The 22,954-nt window shown below is 34.9% G+C and overlaps 1 protein-coding gene across 1 annotated transcript in view; it reads right to left on the minus strand.

The window, feature by feature from the left end:
• Positions 1 to 22,954, minus strand: part of ADGRV1 (adhesion G protein-coupled receptor V1) — a gene marked incomplete at both ends in the record, with an annotated part of 262,544 nt that overhangs the window by 202,846 nt on the left and 36,744 nt on the right. Inside the window, 15 exons of the mRNA XM_082301998.1 lie at positions 1,184 to 1,283; positions 1,553 to 1,683; positions 6,942 to 7,151; positions 8,392 to 9,203; positions 9,984 to 10,165; positions 10,362 to 10,606; positions 11,442 to 11,657; positions 12,991 to 13,206; positions 14,134 to 14,743; positions 15,159 to 15,298; positions 16,599 to 16,679; positions 18,142 to 18,271; positions 18,889 to 19,091; positions 19,690 to 19,870; positions 21,439 to 21,615. Coding sequence (XP_082158124.1) covers positions 1,184 to 1,283; positions 1,553 to 1,683; positions 6,942 to 7,151; positions 8,392 to 9,203; positions 9,984 to 10,165; positions 10,362 to 10,606; positions 11,442 to 11,657; positions 12,991 to 13,206; positions 14,134 to 14,743; positions 15,159 to 15,298; positions 16,599 to 16,679; positions 18,142 to 18,271; positions 18,889 to 19,091; positions 19,690 to 19,870; positions 21,439 to 21,615 — 3,634 coding nt within the window. The remainder of the gene's footprint in view (positions 1 to 1,183; positions 1,284 to 1,552; positions 1,684 to 6,941; positions 7,152 to 8,391; positions 9,204 to 9,983; positions 10,166 to 10,361; positions 10,607 to 11,441; positions 11,658 to 12,990; positions 13,207 to 14,133; positions 14,744 to 15,158; positions 15,299 to 16,598; positions 16,680 to 18,141; positions 18,272 to 18,888; positions 19,092 to 19,689; positions 19,871 to 21,438; positions 21,616 to 22,954) is intronic.

The raw sequence follows: 22,954 nt of genomic DNA on the forward strand, positions 1-22,954 counted from the left end.
CTGGAAATGGCGACGGGAGAAAAGAGGGCGGTGCCGCGATTCTGGCGGGCAGCTTAAAAGAAACCTTCTTGCATGCCGTGGTAAGAAACTGTAATACCACAAACTGTTTGTCTCTTTAATCCATTTGAAGAACATGGGGGGATGGAGTATCTTCGTGTGCCTGTGAAGATTGTGAAGAATGCCGATGCCAGGCTTTATAGTAGTAAGAGGCTGTTAGAGACTTGTGGCAAAGAAGAGCCTTTGTGTGCAGGCCAAAAGAACTTATCCTTAAAAAAGATGAATAACCCCATGTGATGGCCCATGTTTTGCAGTGTGAAGGAAGTGTGAGATTTTTCATGGGAGAGATGTTCTACACCCAGCAGATTGTTTGTTTCCGGGCGGATCTGCTGTTAGTGGCAGTTTGGGAACCACGTGCAACTGAAGGAAAAACCCTTTTTTCCGTTAAGCATAAGAGAGAGACTTTTCAAGAACTGGAACACTGACTAACATCCCATGTTCTGTTATCCCTTGTGTGAGCTAGGTAAAAGGAGAGAAGTGCTGGCTGGGAGGGGGGGGGGGATTTGTTTTTGTTTTGTTATTGTCTCTTTACTTTTAATTTTATTAGTAATAAAACTCTTTCATTGTACTGCAACTGTTTAAGGTTTGTGCCTGCTTTGCTTTTCTCCTAATTCTTATCTCACAGAAGGAAAATAAGTAAGTAATGAATATTTTGAACCAAAACCACTACAACAAATTATTAAGGCAAGTTGGCAAGGCACCTATCAGCAACACCACCCATGCCAAGTTAGTTTGGTGTTTAGACATTAACTCCTGTTTAACAAAGGGTATTTCAGAAGGGATGTGGTTTCATGCTTCTTTTGTCATTATAATTTCAATAAAAGAGTAAAATACTCTGACCTCCTCTAATTCAGGGGCAAATCAGAAAGACAGCTTGATAGACAAGATTTTTTACAAAGATAAAAATAATCCATTTATTTTATTACACCTGTATGATATATGTACTTATATACACAGAAGTATCAAGCCTGTTTCAGTAAAATGTGAATAAATTTTGAGTAATTTGCAACATTTTCAATATTCTTAGTCCTACACTTCCAAAATAGATTAATACACACAAAAATACTACACTACTAAATGGCAATTTTAGATATAGCAGATATAGCAGGCTGTAGTTCTGCATTACCTTCTGTTTTGATGTTGTATAGGATGATCCGGTATACTTCTTTTTCTTCTGGAATATGGTCATCCAGCAAGTGAACATACAATGTTGTATTCAATATCCCCTATAAATTTTATTGATAAACTGATTAGTCGTTAGTGTATAGAATACAAGTAATGCCACTCTATCATATGTATTTTAAACAATACTTCTAAGAAATGTCAAGTTAAAATATTGAAAACTATAATAGATCTATATATCTATAAAACTACATATCCCTGAAGATTAATCACATCAAGAGAAAGAAGACTGCTATAAAAGCATACTTGTTTCCTCAGCTCACTTCAAATTACAATACTCTCTTGTAGCCATTAGATTTGCTTATGGACTTACCTCAGGAAAAAAGAGTACTCCAGAATAGTATTCAAAATTTTGTTGTACGTTATGTCCAACTATCTTCCACTCAACAGTAACGTTTCCCAGTCCTGGGGCTGTTCTTACAATATGGAATTGCAATTGTTCTCCTAGGAACAAAGGACAAAACACAAGATTTTGGGCTTTCCTCTTCTACAATTCAACTATTAAAATGAAAACCCAAAAATATGAATCACAGTTGAAGTAATTTTTTTGGAAAACCTTAATATTTTTAATAGTGAGCTTCCAGTAGTTATGTAACACCCTCATTTTTAATATTGAAGCAAAACCCACACAAATCTAAACTCTTTCCTCCTGGGTTTTTCTGAATTTAGTTAATGCTTGGAAAGAATTATCAAAATATAAAGGAACCTCGTACATATGCATAACTGCTGTCAAAACATGCACAAAAAGAAGAGCAGTATCTGTTTGTGAACTACGCACTGAATAAATGTTGTCTACACAGCTTTAACACAGAGTTTTCTACAGTAGCTAACTGGCAAGGAATATACACGTTCCTAATATCTGCACTGCCTTGTGACTTTACATAGTGCATGCAGAAAAATGCTTGTAGTTACCTGCGAGTTCCATTTATGTGACTTTGAATTTACAAATGTTATCAGTGTTAGAAAACATCCAGAAGAAGAATAAAAATTCATAATTTTAAAAGGACAGTATTTAGAAGCAAAACATTGGTGTTTCATAATTTAAAATTAATTTTTAAAAATTGATTATAATTTCAGAGATAATAAGTATCAAATGACAAAATGCATCTATAAGAAGTAATTATAGTGTTTTTTCCACATTTATAATATTTAACCAAATGGTCACTTAAAGAGTAAACTCTTTAGAAAGCTTTGAAAAACTAAGAAAATTTATATAATTATGACATATTAAATATCTATATACATTTATACAAAATAAATATTTGATGTAATATTAAATATTTTAAATATGGGCATGTAAAATTAATGTATTGTATTACTATGAAATAGATCAGCAGGTAGCATTAGTAAAATTATGCAATACATTCACATTAGAGGACAGATGTTTATTTATAATACATAAGTGTATTCCATCTGTATGTCAACAGCATTTTTCCAGTTCACAGAATGGAAGTTTTCCAGCATATACAGTGTGGAATTAGTTTTCAAGGACATGAATGTCATACATGAAATCCCTATTTGTGCTTGGTCTTTGCATATTAAGTGCTTTAAGTAATTAATTTTGAGTTAATTATTTTTAAATTGAATGTTACAATTAACCCATCAGCCCAGGTACAAAAATCCAGTTCCATTATCAGTGTTTCCATTTGTTTAAAGTTTATTAATAGAGTTGCACCCTTCCCAGTTAAAATTTTTCCCAGTAAAAAATCACAAACTTGCCCCTTTTCAAGCTACAAACCACTGGTACACCATAAGAGTTACCTTTCCTGTGTTTACTGTATACTTTTACAAGTGTTCTGAGGTGTGTTGGATGTATTTTAATACTTTTTGTAGGTGTTTCACTTGCATTTTGATTCCAAGGCCAACCCCCCCACCCAGTCTTAATAGCCAGCAGCTATTTTTAGCCACGGCCATTACTCTGCAGGCAAGTTCCATGGCAACCTGAACACCTGAATTTTAATGAAGGTATTGTATTCCCTTATCTCTAACTGATACCATCCCCCCCTTGACAACGATGAGCCATTGGTGGACAGAGATGATCCATCAAAGGGAAAGCACCAATCGCCTTGGACCGAAGGGGCGGGCTGTGGGCGGACTGGGGGCGGAGCAAAAACTATAAGAAGGACGAAGCCGAGAGGCGGGCTCTCTTCTCTCTTCCCCTCTTGCTCTCTCTAGACTAGCTGTGGGAGACGTCGGTGCTGGGCATTCAAAGCCTTACCCCTTTTAAGGGGCTTTTAGTAATTTTTTTAAAGTCAACCCAGCACTGCAAGTTCTTTTTCTCTACCTGAGGTCTAGTGCTGTCTCAGCCAGAAGATCTCATATCCCTGCGCTCCTGGGGCATACCATCTACTGAGCCATAGGATCCCAAATTTTTATATTTTTCTGATTTCTGTAATTTTCCAACTTTTCTGTTTTCAATAAATTAATCTTTTTAAGAGTTGTCTCATTTCTCACATGAATATGCAGAAATTTATAATCTTGAGGTGCTTGGAAATAATAATGTAAACTTAAGTCCATCCTCAACTGACTGAAAATTACTTTCTTAGTATTGCTATAAATTGAACTGGATTTTTTTTGCTCTTGTGAAACTGGGACTAATTCCATGTGTTATGTACACACTTAAAAGCCACCCTACTGACAAACACTAAGCTGTATCTGTGAAAGGGAAAGAGCAGATGTGGTGTTAGGTTGTTATGTTCATAGTCCATGGCAAACAGAATTGAGCAGCACAGCTACTCTCACTGACTGTAACTTAAAGAACACCAAACTGGGATGCTTATCTGGTTATTTTAGCATATTATATTGCAGGACAGTACTGTATATCTAAAACTGGCAGAAAAAAATTAATCACTTTCTGGATGTGTTCCCTGGTTGGTAAGGAAATATTTGAGAAATGCCAATATATTGGCTACCAATGAGAGAGATATGAACAAACTTAAAAAGACCTTAATATAATAAACTGAAAAATAAAATTGTGAAGAAGTAATACGAAAATTGTATCCACCAATTTTCCAATACGTAGAATTAGTATGTTATCAGTCTCACCATTTCAAACTTCAGTTAAGCCTTGTTTTAAGTTGTCCTACACTAGTTCTAAGAGAACAAAGGAATTCAAAATTCATTGACATCGTAAGAATTCTCCTTCTACTGTCAGATATCTGAGGACAGACTGACAGTTTACAGGCTAATCTGTCACATCATTTAACACTGCCCTGAAATCTGTTCTATCCCATTTGAGAATTTTGCACATCCATTGCAAACAAATAAATATTTGACAGAATAATAATTTACTATCATCACAGAACACACAATTAAGACGAAGGTTATTTCAATGCAACATTATATAATACAACAAATTTTCACTGAAGACTGGAAAACACTTTATGATGCAGAATCCTGATACACTGTAATCCAAGCACGAAGATGGAAACCTGAAGTACAATTCATCACAATTTAAAGACCCTCCAGCAGCCAGTTACTGACCCATGTAAAGCTCAGCCAGCTTTACCAAAATATTTGTTATTCCTGTCCAGTAAGAAATACAAACACAAATACAAATTTGAGTTCTGAAGATTGAAAGTATTATTAGGTTAATTGCACTATTTTTTTTTAAATAATATTTTACCGTTTTATATCTTTCTTTAGATTTCTGCCTTTATCAAGAAGAAGAAGGGGACCTCATCCATTCTTCTCTTGTTCCTTATCTCAAGCTGTTGCAGTGTGTTTTCATCTAATTCAGCCATAGCCATACAACTGTTGCATGTTCTGCCTATACTTAAATGCTGCCCTTGCCCTCAATACGGTGATTTTGTGAACTGAATATGCAGGTAACACCAAGACAGCCATGACCCACAGCTGAAGTGTGAAGAAAAGATTTATTCCATTATTTAACTCTTAAAGCAGAGACATATACACTGTTAAGTTTATTCCATATTAGCAGGGCTAAAACTGCCCAGGCCTGAGAGCTATGTTACATATCAAAAGGCCTGGACCATGCACAAATCCTTCACCAGGCTGTGTTTCACCAGCCTTCTTAACTCCCTTTCCCCTTTACAAAGAGATCTAAGTCTATGGGAAAAGTTTTTAAGTCTTTAACAACATCCTGTTACCTTTTGTGAGAAAATTCCATTCCTCTTCAGTTGACAGCCAACAATCCAGAGCAAACACAAATACCTGAATTTTCTCACACTCATTATTTTCTAACATCTCCCACCTGCAGGGTTGGTCTTTAAGCGAAAACAATTCTAAACCAAACTTATTTTTCTCTTTCCTCCCCAAACTTCATTTTTTCAACTCTTTCCTCCCCACAGGAATAATAATACACACAGCTTGAAAATAATGTTGAGTTGCTTAACAGAAACTGTTCAATAGTACAATAAATATTTGGATTTATGTCTGATAATGTTTGCTTTCATAATAAAAAATTTGATAATGAAAGTGAAATAAAACCACTGAAATAATAGGAAGGCCTTAGCTCATCCCCTTTTTTTATCCAAGTGAAACAGTTTGGCTGTTTTTTCTTGCTATAATGCAATGCATTATTTTTCACACACTAAAGGAATTGGAATCAGTTATAGCACTATATATGTGCTCTATATAGCAGAGTATTTCCGCTCCAAATAAAGCGTTCAGCTTCAGCATGTTATGAATAATATTTAATCAGTGGAAAGTATATAAGGTCTTTGTAACCTTGGGGAATGAGATGGTTTGGATTAATTTTTTGGGCTCATTAACAACTGTTCTTAGACTGCCAGACTGCAGCTGGCTTGTCAGGCAGATCAGAACCGCTAATGCAGAGTAATAAAGGATGGAAACTGGGCACACTAGAATGAACACAAACTGTACCTAAATAAAACCCAAAAGCTTATGGTGTCCTTTCATTATGGGGAAAAAAACAGACCATGTTCTTTTGAGATAGACTTTTTCTTCCAACAGAAAATTCAGTGCACATATTCCTGGACAGCAAATTTCTGTTCTGTCAGTTTTCTCTACCCATCAGTTTACACATCAGTAAACTTGAAACTGCAATACACTGAGATTCCAGCGAAGGCTAACAAAAGCAGTCACCATTTGTATTATTACTGTCCTATGCAGAACTGTACCAAACCCTAGGTAAAACATGCAACATGCTCTCTTAAACCACTGGTAGACACTAGATATCAAACTCTTATCGCTCTCAAAAGTCATGACTAAGTGATGACATCAAGATGGTCACACTCCTAAAATGATCCACCATAAAAAATATAAAGAGAAACTTTAGAAGATGGAAGATTTTTTTCTATTTTTTTTTCCTGTAGGAATATTTTCCAGATGATTTAAAATTAATGTTAAGATTAGTAACTGGTGTATATGATGGGTGTTATATACAGTTCTGGAATATGGCATAAATGAATGAGAAATGCTAAAAAGAGCTTAGAAATGCAACACCAATAGAAGCAAGGCACAACCTTCAGAAAAAGAAATGAAAAGAACAGATGATGAAATATAAAATGGTTTTGGAAATGGTCTATTCATCTTTTCCACAGATTTCCTTTAAATGCTATGTTTGCAAGAGTTAAAATATAAATAAGTGTGTGCTAAGTATGTGGTTTTTCTTTGCTGGCATTCTCTGAACAGTGAAATAATCACTGAATCATTATCAACAGAAAGCACAGAGATGGAAGGTCATGTTAAACTGAGTGTGGTCAACACACAGAACCCACCTTCACAACCAATAACAGACCTTCCATCTGTCTGGAAGCTAATGATTCCTGCCACATTGTCACTTGCCAGGATAACCACTGTGACAGTGTCGAAACTGGGCAGAATCCTACTCCCTCCTTCAGTATGCACCAGGCTGATTATGATGCTTTCATTATCCTCTGGCTCTGGATCATCTAAAATGGTCAGTGTGACCATCTTTTTAGTTTCACCTGCAAGTAGAAGAACACACACATACTTACATGTTCACATGAAAATCACCTTTTAAAAAGATGTAATCATCTATTCTAGTAGTAAATAATTAACTAATATAGAAAAGGACATGAAGAATCTTTAGTTATTTATCTGTCTAGAACTTATTGAATGTCATTATGAAAATTTATTCAATTACTAACAAAAAGCTGTATTAGGCAATGTAATTAACAAATTATTAAATATACCATGTAGAAATTAATAATGTTAACATAATTTCTGAATGCCTAGAATTCTTATTTGCTTTATAAGTCCTCCGGCTTTCAAATTTTAATTAGAAAAGGGAAATACAATTCTTGTAAAAAGAATTACCAAGTAAATACATTTTCTGATGAACCACATACAGACATAAGTACATGAAATTTGACTATATATTTACTGGGTCAGGAAATGCATAAAGTGGGCTATCATTGTATTAGTTACCTGTCTTCTGGAATATCAAAGAGTGACAATGTAAGCAGCAAACAAAATCAATTACCAGTCTCTATAATACATTACAATTTGCAACATAATCCTGTTGGTCAAGGCATGTGCATAACCTATACTCATAATTATATCAGTTTACCAGATACACATATTTTTTGTTATATTGCCTTTCAAAGTATTTTGAAAATAAATTTTGTAAACTCATAAACACTAATATAATTACATGTTAGATTCCAAATCATTCCTGGAAACCCTTCATTTGAGTTCAGATGGTTTAGCAAGTTAAATGAACACTAGAATCTTTACTACACTCCCATAAATTGTTTTCAAAACAACTGTTCAATCATCTCAGACTTTGAAAATATAAAATACATTTTTCATCTTGCACAGTGCTCAAATAATGCCTGCCATAGACTTTTCTTCTCTGAAATTTTTAAAATATCCTGTTCTGTTACAAAATCAATACAACCTCAGAATCGAAAAAGATCTTTCATCAAAAATTAGTACTGTATTGACTGAAGATTAACAAAAGAGCAATTAGGCCTGATTCTCATTTTCATTATCTTTGATACCACAACTATGTCAGCAACATTATTCCTTAGTTATTTAGTAAAAATGTTATTTTTATCATTCACACTGCAATATTTCTTAAAAAATACTTTAATATTTATATTTTTCATCCTTTTTTTTTTTTTTTTCAGTCTGTGTGTGTGTGTTTGGTTTGTGTTTTCTTTAGTTTTAAACAAGAGAAGCTAGTGCAAAACCTTGCCTCACCTTCAGCAAACACCAGAATCTCACCAACTCCAACAAAATCCAAGTCTGGGGTAGCAGTTCCACCAACAACACACCATTCCACTGCCACCTGTCCCAGGCTGCCTTCTGTCCTATGTATCATTAGCTGCACATTGGCCTGAGGGCGTTCTTCTACTTCAATATACAGACCTTTCTCTGTTGCATTGGGACTTATACTGTAGATCTTAAATACTCCAAAGGCATCCCCATTCATCATTATGATAACTGTGCAAGTATTTGGCTGTCCGATAGTTGGTTGATTTTTTAAGTTGGCTGAGATATTCATTAGTTCAACCTTCAACAGGGATATAGCGAATTTTTCATCCAGCTCTGGCAGGCTGTCAGGGAGTATGGTAACTGTGAGATTTGCAAACTCTTCCCCTTCCTGCATGATGGCCCACTGTCTTGTGATAGATTCATAGTCACTTCCAGCAATGGCTTGTGTGCTAAACAGAGTAGATGTACTGCTGATGTTTTTCTTGTAGGTCCACAATCCCGACATATTAGTTAATAGGCTGATCTCTGTTGTCAGCCAAAGGCAGAGTGGAATCTCAGAGGCACTGGAAAATATAAAGGCTGAACATACTTTTTCTTTTAGGCACTGAGTTGCACAGGCATGCAGTGGATCACTTGCTGCTGACACATTCACTCTCGTCTTGGATGGCTGGTCAGGAATTCCTTGTACAGGAGACTCATAATAGGCCAGTATATCCTCACCTTGCTCAATGGCAAGAGCTATGATGTCAATCTCAGAAGTGCTGTAAAATATTTGCAGCTGACCAAACCTTCCCCCACTAAAAGACATTAAAATAAAAATGTTATGTTAGCTGGTAAAACATGTCTAATATTCTATATGTTACTGGGTTAAGAATAAAAATGAACAAAATTAACTAACCCCTTCTGAATTGCTGAAAAGTTACAAACAGCTGATTAAAGTGACTTCCCTTGAAGCTAATACCAGAATAACTGAGTAATTAGTTTTTTTGGAGAGCAAGTTTGATTGTTTATAGCTTGGATAGCAGTCTGCTAAGTGTGCATGTTTGCAAACATTTGTTTCTGGGAATTAACTTAGTCTTTCTAGGATTGTCAAGGAAGAAAAAGCCTCTGCTGTCTAGCATTGTCATCATTCCTCCGAGGTGTCATCAGGATACCATACTTCATGTGCAAAACCTTTTCGTTCTCCTTTTCATTTTGTTCTCCTTTTAGTTTTGTTTTACATCAAAAAACATTTGATACGCTTTGTCCTGCAGTTCACATCACAGGAGCAGGCTGGTTTGCAGCTTTAAATGGCTTGACAATTTAACAGTACACAGTGTACACTGAATTCATACCACAAATGTATGCTACATTTAAGTCCTTTATGTACTTTTCTAACAAGCAGACATCTAGTTCAAAATCAATGTATATGAAAAAAGATAGAGTTGGCAGATAAGGAAATTGATGCAAGTACTTATACAAGGGCATGACATTTAAAATTATATTTAAAAAAAACCCAACAAAAAACCAAACCAAACCAAACCAACAAAAACAACAACAAAAAAAAGAGATTCAAAATCAGTCAATATTATACAGACCTTCTCCTGACTGATATATTTGCAAGTAAATTTCTTTCTAGTGGCTCCTGAATTCGATATGAGGATTGATGAAAGAAAACTGTGCCATAAGGATTATCATTGGCAGGTATAACAATATTTGCCATGCTATCTAACCCGATAGCACCACCGTTGGAGGCCTGAGTTAATTCTACATGGACAATCTCAAAAAGAAAAAAAAAGAAAAACAAATAAGGCAGCTAAACAATTTTTGCCATTTCTAAAAATAATCACAAGCAAAATAAAATCAGAACTTCTTGCAGCTTCCTGCCATAACATTTCTTGTTTTGATCTGCACACATTTCTTATACAAGTTAAAACTCTAGTACTATTCAAGAGAGGCATAACTGCTCTACTTACTTCTTCTACTTCTGGAACATCATCAGCCAGGATTTCCAACAGCAACATCTGAATGGCTTCCCCAGGGGCAAAAGTAATATTACCCATGGCAACTTGCAAGTCATCATCAGCAGGATGTCCATTAATGGTAGCTGCCCACTGAACAGTAACATTACCCAGCGTCCCAGCATTGCGGATTATTGGCAGATTTATGGTTACTGATCCAAATTCAGGCTCCTCCACAGTGAATTCGGTATTCTGGAAAACTGATGTACGCCACAGGGAGATGTAGTGCATTAACAATAAAACCAAAATTAAATATATCAGTTCCTAAAGTACAGAATTTTATTTTACTTGATTGCATTTACTTGCACAGGTAAATCCCTTTTAATCAGGTTTAAACCTAAAAGCAAACTTTCAATTCTCATATTTTCATCTACAGAGAAAATTAGCATGAAAATTAAGCCCTCATCCAAAAAGTCTATTCCCCATTGTTTGAAGCTAACCATGAACTGTTTCTAAGGTCTTAGACTATGAAATAAATCAAAACTATTTAACTTGGAACACGTTAAGTAGAAATCACAGAATGGGTCAGATTGGAAGGGACCACTGTAGTTCATCGGGTTCAAGCTCCCTGCTGGAGTAGGGTCATCCCAGAGCACATGGCACCCGAGTGTGTCCAGACAGCTCCAGGATGTTTCCACTGAAGGAGACTCCACAACCTCTCTGGGCAACCTGTTCAACGTGCACCATCACCTGCACAGTAAAGAAGGTCTTCCTCACATTCAGGTGAACTTCCTGGGCATCAGTTTCTGTCTGTTGCCTCTTGTTCTACTGCTTGGTGCCATGGATCAGAGCCTCCAAGCAGCTCAATCCTTTTGTTATATTAAGGCTTTTTGTTATATTAAGGCCATTACTCCTTTATTATATGTTTTAATTCACTTTATCTTATCTTTAATTCAGTTTATTTTATCTTTTCCTTTACTCTCTGCACCCACACTTCTGCTTCTGAATGTTTTTACCCAGTTGCCAAGTAGCAGCTCCCCCACAAATCCCCAGAAAAAAATGTTAGCAGAAGAAAGAAAATATGCACTCCTTTACCAAAGGATCCAAATGGGTCATCAGAAGCCTCAATAGTTATGATTGCCCTCGTCAAAGATCCAAGTAAGGCTCCTCCTGTTGTTTGGTTCAGCAGCTGAACATAAAATGACTCCTCAACTTCAGGATTGATGTCATTAATTATATAAATTGGCACAGCTTTACTTGTTTCCCCTTCTAGTAAGACAACATCTGATGAAGCTACACTGTAGTCCTCACCTAGATATGCAGATGAAAAAGCCCAAAGCAAAAAAAAACATAGACAACATCAGTGATTTATGGTTCAGTGTGGTGAACATTATCAGTAATACCCATCTTCTCTTTGCTTATACATGCATTCCTCTGTGTTTTTATGGGATCTTTTCCTTTATCTTTAGACCCACACACAACAAAAGGTTTGTTTGCCTTTTTTTTTTACTTTCCACTGCCTTTTAGATGTCTGGATGGATCAAAGCAAAACTTGGTTTGACCAAAACAGATTAGCACTGCTAGACCAAGAGGTAGTTACAAAAGGTCCATTATTGTCTGCTGTTTACAAGGCCACACTACCAAGATGTTTCTGTCTTTAATTTATAATTGCTGTCCATCTTTCAAATAGATAAAAGTGAACAGAAGCACCTTGTCAAGGTAGATTTCAGTAAAGGGCATATTTTCTGTGTGAACCTCATTTTAGGCAAACTTGTCTCAACTTTGTCTCAACTGTCCAGGAACTGTTCCTGTATCACAGGAACATCTGTGATACATTAGATCACAGCTCTGCTTCAGAAACTAATTGAAAGCATACTCTGATATAAATCTAGCTACACATTTAATTTATAACAATCTGTTACATAAAAATTAAAAGTTCTCAGAGCATGCACCACCCACCTATTCAATTTGGACATAGCTGAAATACAGTGCATTCAATTTAAAACTGCCTAAGTGGTTTTGATCCTGCAGACTTCATAATTTTTCTCCTTTCTTTATGTACCTTCTCTACAGCAGGGACCAACTGTAGAAGTTTACATTCCATTTTCAGAAGTACAAGTCTCCTTGGGTTTTGATTGATTTTTCCCTGTTTGTTTTACACCTGAGTCCCCAGCTCTCACTTCCTCTTCAATAAGCTCAACTAAGCAGTACATGATGGATTTAAATATGTACATGGGACTACATAATACTGCTATGGTATTTCAGGGGTGGGGGTGGGAAGAGGCATTTAAGTTGTGGTGTGCTACTAAGTAAACAAACACCCCCAATTCCTTCCCTCATTTCACTTTTAGGTTTTCCAGTGATGTTGTGTAAACTTTCCCCTAGGTGTTGGATTCATATTTGCTAAGCACAATCAATACCTTACTACTTTATATTTCGTACTTGTTATAAAATAGGTTTGAATATATATTAAACTGGTTTATATATTTGAATAAATATATATATAACTGGTTATATATATAAGTATATAAATATAAGTATATATATTTGAATACATATATATTCAAACCAGTGTTAAATATATAACACTTGTGTGTTTCAGCTTTAACACAGACTACATACTTCTGCTATTTTGCTTTCTTACCAGCTGTTGCAGTTATTGGCATAGCTTTAAATTTCACAGAAACATCTGAAAATATTCCCCCAGTTCTGGTCACGTTAATGATTGGTCCAACATAATTTTCAGCAACATGCACAGCTGAAGCTGAAAGCTGAAGTGTTCCAAAAGCATCATCATTGGCATTGATAATCACATGAGCTATTGTCTCACCCACTAAGCCAAGTCGAGGAGAATTTATAACTGAAATATAAAGAAAACTTAGTGAGGGGTGCCTGAAATGCTTACTGTTCATGGCTATAGAGTTCATAGGCATACATGTGAGTTTGGCAGTCTCTGTTTTCATGAAAATTATCTTTTTTTACAATTGGACAAAGCATAACTACAAACCATATCAAAATACATGTGTTTGAACTACATTCTGGCAGAAAATCTGAATTTTTAGTAACATTATTCTACCATACTGTGGAGCAGACAAGGAATATTTTTTTAAAAAAATGAGGTACTGTGAATTTATCTATATATCTATTTATTTATCCATAAGGCTCATAGTAAGATCAATACAGTTCAGAATAATTTCAGTTTTACTCTTGATATGATGAAATATAAGTAAGATTTCAACTCCAAGTAGAATTATATTTGAAGTTACCCCTTAACCTGGGGGTAAGGCCAGCAATTAAATATGCCTTGAATCTTTGAAGCACAAATCAGGCTGTAATGACATGAATTTATCTGAATGAGAAATGAAGTAAAAATTGTCAACGCTAAGAAAGCAGCATGTCACTAATTCTACATCCCTTTTTTTTAATAAGACTTTTTTGTATTTTAATATGAGAAACTAGCTTAATTATTTCCTACTACTGAACTTTCAGAAACAGTGCTAAATGAGCAGGTATTATTGCAAAACCAAAAACTGTAACATATTTGGCCTGAAAGACCTTGGATAAGACAATGCAAAAGGGATAAATAAATACTCATGCATTTCCAATAAAATACTGTGCCAAAGGAAATAAATGCCAACAGGCACAAGTCAGGTAACTCAGAGATATCTTAACTATATAGAGTTTGGTAGAGGTAAAGAGTCTTTCATTTATCTTGCTGCATTTTCTCCTGTTACATATAAATTTTGATCTTTATAGTTAAATTATAGGTTTTATGTCAGACACTTACTTGGCCGATCCTGAACTTTCTTGATCAAAGCAATACTGCTTAGCTCAACAAAAACAGATTCTGACCTCTCTGGATCATCATCATCCAAAATAGGCAAGGATATTGTGGCCTCACTTTCATTGGTTGAGAAGATCACATAACCTGTAATGGGTATATAGTCTTTTCCCTCTATTGCTCTGACAACATCATGTGGAAGAAAGGGCAACTTTTCCTCATCACCAATAGTTCTGTATTTCACCATTACTGTACCAAGGAGACCACCACATCTTATAACTGTCAGAGAGACATTTTTTGTTTCTTCATCAACTTCTATTGGTCTGTTTTGCTCAGAAAAGATGAAGACTCCATATGGATCATCATTTGCTAAAATAGTTAACGTTGCATTAGTATGATAACCAAGACGACCATGGGAGACATTGATGATCAAAACTGAAAATATCTTATCCAATTCGGGAACATCATCAGGAGAAACCTGTATTGTAATATTTGTTCTTGCTTGGCCAACATCAAATGTTACACTCCCATCTGTAGAGATCAGGTCATTGGTAAAATCGCAGATTATGATCCAATACAATGTAACCTGAGATAAGGCTCCGTGAGTTCTCACAACCTAAGTAAAACATATAAAGACGTACATATTTTTGTTCTATGAGAAAGAAAAACATAGAAGTGTGAAATGCAATTAAGCAAAGACAAAAACATGATGAGTTAAAGATATGCCTGTGTTTTAAAAACATGCAGTTTTTATTATCTTAGCTCTGCTGAACTTGTATTATCAACAGTTATTTTAAGATAGTAGTCCCTTGATTCTAAACAGGTAGAAGATTTAAAGTTTTTGGATATTATTATTATTTTAGTTACAAGCTGAATAATATACATTAGCAAACACTGCATGACTGGAAAAAGAAATGTCCATGACAAAGTTGTTACAAACCCCACAGACTAATGATAAAAGCATCATAGAACACCAGTAAATACAGATAGAAGAGTACAATGCAGCAGTATGAGACTCAAAGCTTTCTAACCTGCAGCACAACATTGCCATCTCCATCTTCGGGCTCAGTTCCATTCACCAAGAGGGACTCAGCACTGAACTCAAACACACCATGAGCATCATCAGAAGCCTCAATAGTCACAAGGATGTGGGATGCAATTCCCAAGCTAGCTGTTAAATGCAAGTTCCAAAAAGGATTATTTTTATCAAGCATGTTTTCTTACATGAAAGAAAACAGCTAAAGAAATATGCTATAAAAGTACAAAAGAGAGTATAACTGAAGTATCCATGCTGTTTGTCTTTGGTTTTTTCTTTTTTTAGATGCATGGTAACTGTATGGAATAGGAACTGACTTTCAGTAAGCCAGTCTGTCAGTCCTTCTATGGAACTATGCAACAAAAACAAATATTATTTTAAGGGAGGAACCAAAATAAAATTACAGGTTTAATGAATGAAAATGGAGCAGCATTTAGGACAGTGAGGAGCTACATAGTAAACCACATTGTAAGCAGAAAGACGAGATGAATGCAGGTCTCATCCTAACATAAGCTGGAATGAAAGACAAAAAAAACCCAACAAAACAAACAAACAAACAAACAACAACAACAAAAAAAACCACCATCAAGTCAAGTAAATCCTACTTCTAAAGAGATTGTCTTAGGTGACATAACTTGCTGCTCAGAGAGAAAAAGACTCTGGCACTTAAAAAAAACATTTCTGGAAACAAGTAAAAGGGAAACAGAATGTCAAATAAAATAAAAACAAAAACAAACAAACAAAAAAATTACTCTATTGGCATAATGGGTGCTCATATCACATTTTTGCATCTGTAGGTTTTAATCTGAAGTCCTATATGCATAGGGTTTTCCCATATATTCTATGTTATTTTTTCACTTGGTATTTTTTTTTCAATATGAAATTATCATTGTGTTCTGCATGTCATGACATAAATAGAAATTTGAAGAAAGAGGAAAAATTAAAAACAATCAGACTATTTCATTAAAAATCTAACAGAACTTAGTTTCCTTTAAGAGTATTTTTGCCATGAAGGGATCAAAATTATACATAGAATGTGTCAAAGCATACAATCAGGTAGTTTGAAAATTACCCTCAATTTAAAAAGTCCCTTTGCTTTTTTTTCCCCAGGAAAATTTGACAATGATAGATTTGTAAACTTTAATTCTGCAATTATTATATTGTTGTGTTTTACAACAATATAGTTTTGATGACGTAAGAACCTGTTGTTCTCTGCTTTACACTAAACACTGACTGCTAGTGAAATTACCCCTATAGTAAAATGGAAAAGAATGTTTTTGACAAAACTCTATGTTAAATCTAAATTAATAAGCTCTAACTGCATGTAAAGAAACATTATGACAAGCTGCATCAAGTAGCATCAAGCATAGTAATTATGACAGCTATTACAATTATAAATAAAATATAGGATTAATCAAAAAACAAAAGAGCTTACCATGTTGAGGGACACTTGAAAGGAATAAATCCATGTTTCCATCACCACTACCACTTCCATCATTTCTAAAGAGCTCAGCAACTTTAAGATGACAGACATACAGATATATACACATATATACATTTACAAATAAAGGGAAAGCAGAAAGAAATTTAAACATTTCTGGACAACACAAAAAGAGAGAGAAGTATTCTAGGAAAGTACCAATTTTCAAAAACTATCCAGACTTCCTAATAAAAGCCAGAAAAAAATATTGAATTGGCCACCTCTTGTTTACTTTATTGCATTGGAAACAGCAAAAGGACGTCAGAAGGCAAGAAAACACATACAACTTTCTTTTATCTTTTTTTTTTTTTCCATTCTTTCTATGTTCCCTCTTTCTCAATCCTAATGGAGAAATTAGAAATGGGGCAGGGGCAGAGGGAAGCATTAGCTAGACCCTGTCAAACTCTCTTATTCTAGTATTTCCTCATAAATCAAAACCTTGTGTGAGAAAATTGAAAAAAATGACAGCTTAGCTGATGGAGTCTTTACCCTAAGTTTTGTGCTTACAATGGTGTTGGAAAGCTCAAAAAGATTATGTTCAGAGGGTATCTACCTCTAGTAAATTACTGAAGTTAGCTGTAAGTTTTCTAACCAAAAAAATTCAAACAGAAAAGTACATTTAAGTGAACTTACTACTTTAACTAAACTTTAACTAGTTACTAAAAATTCCACATGCATGAAAGCTCTGGAATTTTTATCAAAAGAATCCTAGCATAGCACCATAGTGCCACGTTGCAGCACAGACATTCACGTTAGTATGATCTAACTTTCCAGAAGGCATTTACAATTCTGAATTGCTTAGAAAAATAGTATCAGTTAAAAAGACACTTTATGGCTCTCAATATTTTGAATTACTTCTTTTCTCCAACCAGCCTTGAAATCTCCCTTAAAAATGTTTTGCAATGGAAATAAATTCTGTAAGGCAGAAGTGATTTTATGCAGCAGGCGCACTGATGCTTGCCAACAGTTGTAAGACTAACATCTCAACAGCAGGATTTACACTAGCTTCTAGCTAGCTCTCCAACTCAGCTAAACTCTCCAAACATCTCAAAACCCACAATTTTCTCAGTCTATAATCCAGTTGAATCAGTTATAAACCAGTTCATTGGAATGTCTCCAGTTTCACTCAAGTGGTAGATAAAAAGCACACATTTGGTTATTAAAACATTAAATATTGGCAACTTTAAAGAAAAAAAAAAAGAATTTTTTTTTTACATTACTTTAATTTTCTCTACCAACTATGAAATTATGTAATTTAAAAAGCAGAAATTGTCTTTTAATGACCTAATGCATGGTAGTAATATACTTTCTTTGAGATCTGGTAGTTTACAGCAGTGATTAACAAAACATCTGAAAGACTGTTCTTTTCTAAAAAGAATTGCTGCCGTGTGGAGGGTGTGTCTTTAGAAATAACATGGAAATAGTTCACCAGGTTAGATTTTAAGGGATGAGTAAAGATCACAAAAATACAACCAGTGGATTAATGTATGTGCCTTACCTCCTCCCTCTGGGTTCAACAGCTCCACTTTAAAAGTTTTTTCTAGTTCAGGAATAGAATTGTCAGTGATGTTAACAGTAATGTACTTGTATCTTTCTCCAGGCTGAAATTCCATTGAGCCCCCAACAGCCTGAAATATGACAGGTCTTCACATTTTTGTTCAAGTTTAGTGTTTTCGTCCAAATGAAAAAAGAAATTCAACCTCAATTCTTTTTGTCTTTGTCAAAACACCTACTTTTCTTCACTTTGGCTTTAAAAAAATCTGCTCAGTCTTTGTTATAACAAATAGCAATCTAAATTCACTGACTTATGAGCATCTTCATTTATCTACATTTTTCTGCACAATCAGCAGTTTAACAAGCAAACACAGATACATATAAGCTATGTTGTTGAATATGTACAAATCCTAATGCATACAAATATAATCTTCACCTGTACATGCACCTGTATGCTCATATAAAGTCTGATGTACTTCCATTCTTGCTGCATTGACAATTTTCTTAAAGATATCAAAATAAAACTCAGAGGCTTTTCCTAGGAAACACAAGATGCTGCACAGAAAGGAGGCAAAAGGCACATAGCAATTTATATTTTTACAGTGAGTACTATGCATCTATCTATCACAACACCATATAAAACGAACTGTTTCTGTGAAAAGTTATCACAGCTAAGATAAAAGATTCAAACTATGGCTATTTCCAAGACAAATACCTCTAAAATAATTACACACCTTGGCAATGGCCATACCTGATAATCCTTAGGACTGAAAGCTGTAAGTGGCACTGTCCTGTATTCCACAATAACTGTTCCAAGAAGCCCTTGTGCACGAACTACCAATAATCTAATGTGTCCAACTTCTTCTTTAACAGTGATATGGGGCACAGAAGAGGCTGGCAGGATCATTTCATCACTGGGCTGAGGAGGTGGCCCCACTGAAAACTGCAGTAGACCTGAAAGACAAAAATTACTATTTACATGGCTTCTCATACCAAATTCAAATTATAATAAAAAATTGAAACAAAAATATTTAAAATATCTATATTTAATGTTTATGAAATTTTAAAAAAATATTAATATGCCTTTAGGACTCAATCATGCTATTTCCAGGAATGTGACGTGTATCATTCCCTATCTCACTGATATTCATGACAATCTTAAAAAAACATATCACAAGAATGAATTCAACTCTTCCCAAAAGAACCCAAATATGTCATAATAATGGGTACTTATTGGTATAATAATAAGCATGCTTAAATGTCCCTCTCCATTAGGAATTCTCATTTCACAAAAACTGGCATAAAATCAACAACATGCAATTTTGTTTGACCACACGTTTGGTCCAGGCAGTTTTAATGCCTTTTTTGTAGTATTCTCAAAAGTAATTTGGCTTTCATTCTTGTCTAAATATCATGAATTAATCTCAAGTTAGATAAAGTGTAATACTTGGCATTGCTTCCTCATCTATCTGAGCTAGGCAAATTTTTACCTCTTGAGCTAGAAGTATACATAAATATGCAATAAGACTGTTATCATCTTCAACATTGTTACCATATGGGTGGTCACTGGCTTTAATGCTGATATCAGTAGTTTCCTTTTCTGGATCTATACTTGCTCCACTGGTAGGAGTTGAACCTAGTTTTCCATCTCCAGATACTGCAGAGACTAATGTCACACGGAAATACTCATTTAGCTCCGGAACGTCGTCATCAATAACATGCAAGTTTAAGACCTAGAGAAGGACCAAATCATGGAGAAATCAAACTATGCAACAAACATCTGTTAAGAGTTTTATAGCCCATTAAACAATTAATTTTTCAGTCAATCAGCTGTATCCGCTGTGAGTTCAGAAAGTAATGTAGAGAATATTTTTGCTCTCCATGTAATTTAACCTAACTTCTAGGATAATAAGTTTAGAATAACCATTCCAAAAACACCTTCACCAAGCTTCCAGAGACATTACAGTGTTTAATCTAATTTAGAGAGCAAGTGAAGTGAGCTTTTTATGCCACCTGACACTTGAGATTACAGCTCATACTATCAGGTAACATAATCTGCTCTGCATAGGCTAATATATTAATCTCAGACAATTCCAGCTTTCTATATATAGTGATAATATATGACATATAGGAGAAAACGTTTAGGTAGCTGATCATATTTAGAGCCATGGGAATGAATAGTTTACAAAAGTCAATGGAAATTCTCTTAAGATTTTTCACCTGATGAGCAACTGCTCCCAGACTGTTTCTTAGGGCCATGACCATTAGGTCCTCTGTATGCAGACTGTGTATTAGACCATACAGCAATGGAGCAAGGTCTTTTCTGCCATTATGTAAAATAAGTCAGGCCTCAACCATGCTGTCAGACTGGAAAAACTTCGCAAATTTTACTTTAAATGACTATATGTAATGCCATAATATGTTTCAATAGAGAATTAAAGCTGAATAAACTGTCAGGAGCATACTATTTTCCAAAATCACATGTTTTTGCCAAGCTGTAATCAATTACATTGTTTAACTGGGACCAGATCCACAGTTCTAGTGGGGTCACTGGGATCTTTACAAATTATGTCAGCAGGTTTCACTCAGTCCGTACTGACTTCAGAAGAATGATAGACGTGAAATTAAAGACAGTGTTTTCTACTCTCAATCCCCCCTTTCTATTTAACAAACACTCATAGAAAACACATATTAACTTCCTACAGTATTGTGGTCCCACATCTCTTCTTCAGATGAATGTAAAATTCCTGTGCTGTGGGTTGGGGTCAAATTCACAGAAACAGATTAATCAAAAGAGACAGAATGTGGCAAACAGCTGCAAGACACTTGATTACAGCATTGAAGTTGACTGCTGTCTATTTAATTGTTGTGGAGATAAAACTGAGCTCCAAAACTCAGATCAAAACCTGATCATATTCCAATTTCAAGTCACTGGATCCACTAGTCAAGCTCAGGACTACCTGAAGTATACATATAGATATATATGTATATGTATATATGAAGTGTACATATAGATAGACATGGATTTAATATATACATATATGTAAACATATCTTGTGCATTAGGTGCATTTAAGCATTCATGCATGCACAGCAACACCTGAAGTGAGATGCACGCAGATATATGGACGTCTATCCTATCACTTGTTAGATGTCACAGATGAAAAAAACTCTACAAAATATAATAAAAGCCATGTGAAGGAAAGACTTTAGTATGAAAACCAGTCAAGCACCCCCAGAAGGTGTTTTCCAACAGGTTTGCAAAGGACAGGATGAATAGTTAATAGGAAGATAGGGTTTACCTTAGATCTCTGCCAAGGAAGGAATGTGATAGTGCCACTGCTGTTAGAAAAATCGCTAATAGAGTAATTTATGCCACTGGAATCAACCTGTGAGATAATGTAATTTATATACACATAGTCTAGGGCTCCCCTTGTACGCTCCACGACACAGGATATAGTGGAACCCTCATCAGCAGTCTGGAAGAAAGCAAGAATTGACATATTTGTTAGGATCAAAGTAAATCAAAGTAATAAAGGTAAAAGATTGAATTCTCTAATGCTAGTCAAATGTTCAGCAATTTTTTATTGCTGTCATGTTCCTTTCAGCACTTTCAGACAAATAGGAAGCTGAAACTGAACTTGATGGTGGAACAATCTTAACAGAAATTGCAATAGCTTCTTCCTGAGGTCAGCCAGTAACTGTACTCCGTTGTTTCTTTTGTGTCTTTTGGACACAAAACAAGAATCAATATGTTTGAAATGTGTATGTCAAAAGCAGATGACTCTACTGCTTTATATTAATGTCAATTATTTTAATTTTAATTTAAAGAAAGATTTGTATTCCTCCTTTCCCTGACTAAAAACACTGTGGAGAACAAAAGAGATACGTTTAAATTAAACTATACTATCATCATTCAGGAAAAACTGAAAAACTTTTTGTGCTACACTACTCCTTGCAATTCTGTCTTTGCAAAGAACATGCCTTCAGTAGCAAAAATTTCATATATTTGGAACAAATCAGTTATTGATATCGGCCAAGTATATTAAAAAATTATGATCATCAAACTAAAATAGAAAATAATTTCATTTGAAAATTATCAGAAAGGGTAAAGCTATCTTAAGCATTAGATAAATTTCAGAGCTTCTGTATAACACAGTGTAGATACTCAATGTGCCTTAAGCTGCTTAACAGACAGGTAAGGATACAAGCAAATTAAACTACTGATAAAAGAATATTATAAGATGAAGGAGAAATAATTAACATGCCATATAAATTTTTAATTTTGCTTCATGCTTGGCTGCTGATCTGTGGTATCACAGAATTACCAGTGGCATTTGAAACTGTAATCTATTATGATACAAGATGGTAGGCACCTGGAAAGCAAACTGAACCAAACTGAAAACTAGCATCACGCAGGCAAGATGGTTGCCTTCAAACACAAGGACTTCAGTTAGAAAGGATGTACTTAAGAGGTCATAAGAGCTCCAAATTGGAAAGCAGTATGCAATTGTTTTCCAAAATAATCTAGTAAGAATAGAAATAGGTATCATGTCTTTCTCCCTCATAATGATTAAAAACCTACAAATTAATTATGTTTATTTCAATCCTCTCAAAAGAAGATTCAAGTTCACATACTGTATATATGGTGGCCACCCACCATATATAATTTAATGTTTAAAAACAGCAGCTTCCAGACAGTATCAAGTGAACTCATATCAAATATGATGACGATAATGATGATGATTTAATTATAAGCGAGGGAGAGGCTGTAAATGAACCCAGGAGAAACAAGTGCTGCACAGCACAATGTTCACC

This window comes from Coloeus monedula, assembly GCF_965178545.1.
Source record: "Coloeus monedula genome assembly, chromosome: Z".
NCBI lineage: Eukaryota > Metazoa > Chordata > Aves > Passeriformes > Corvidae > Coloeus > Coloeus monedula.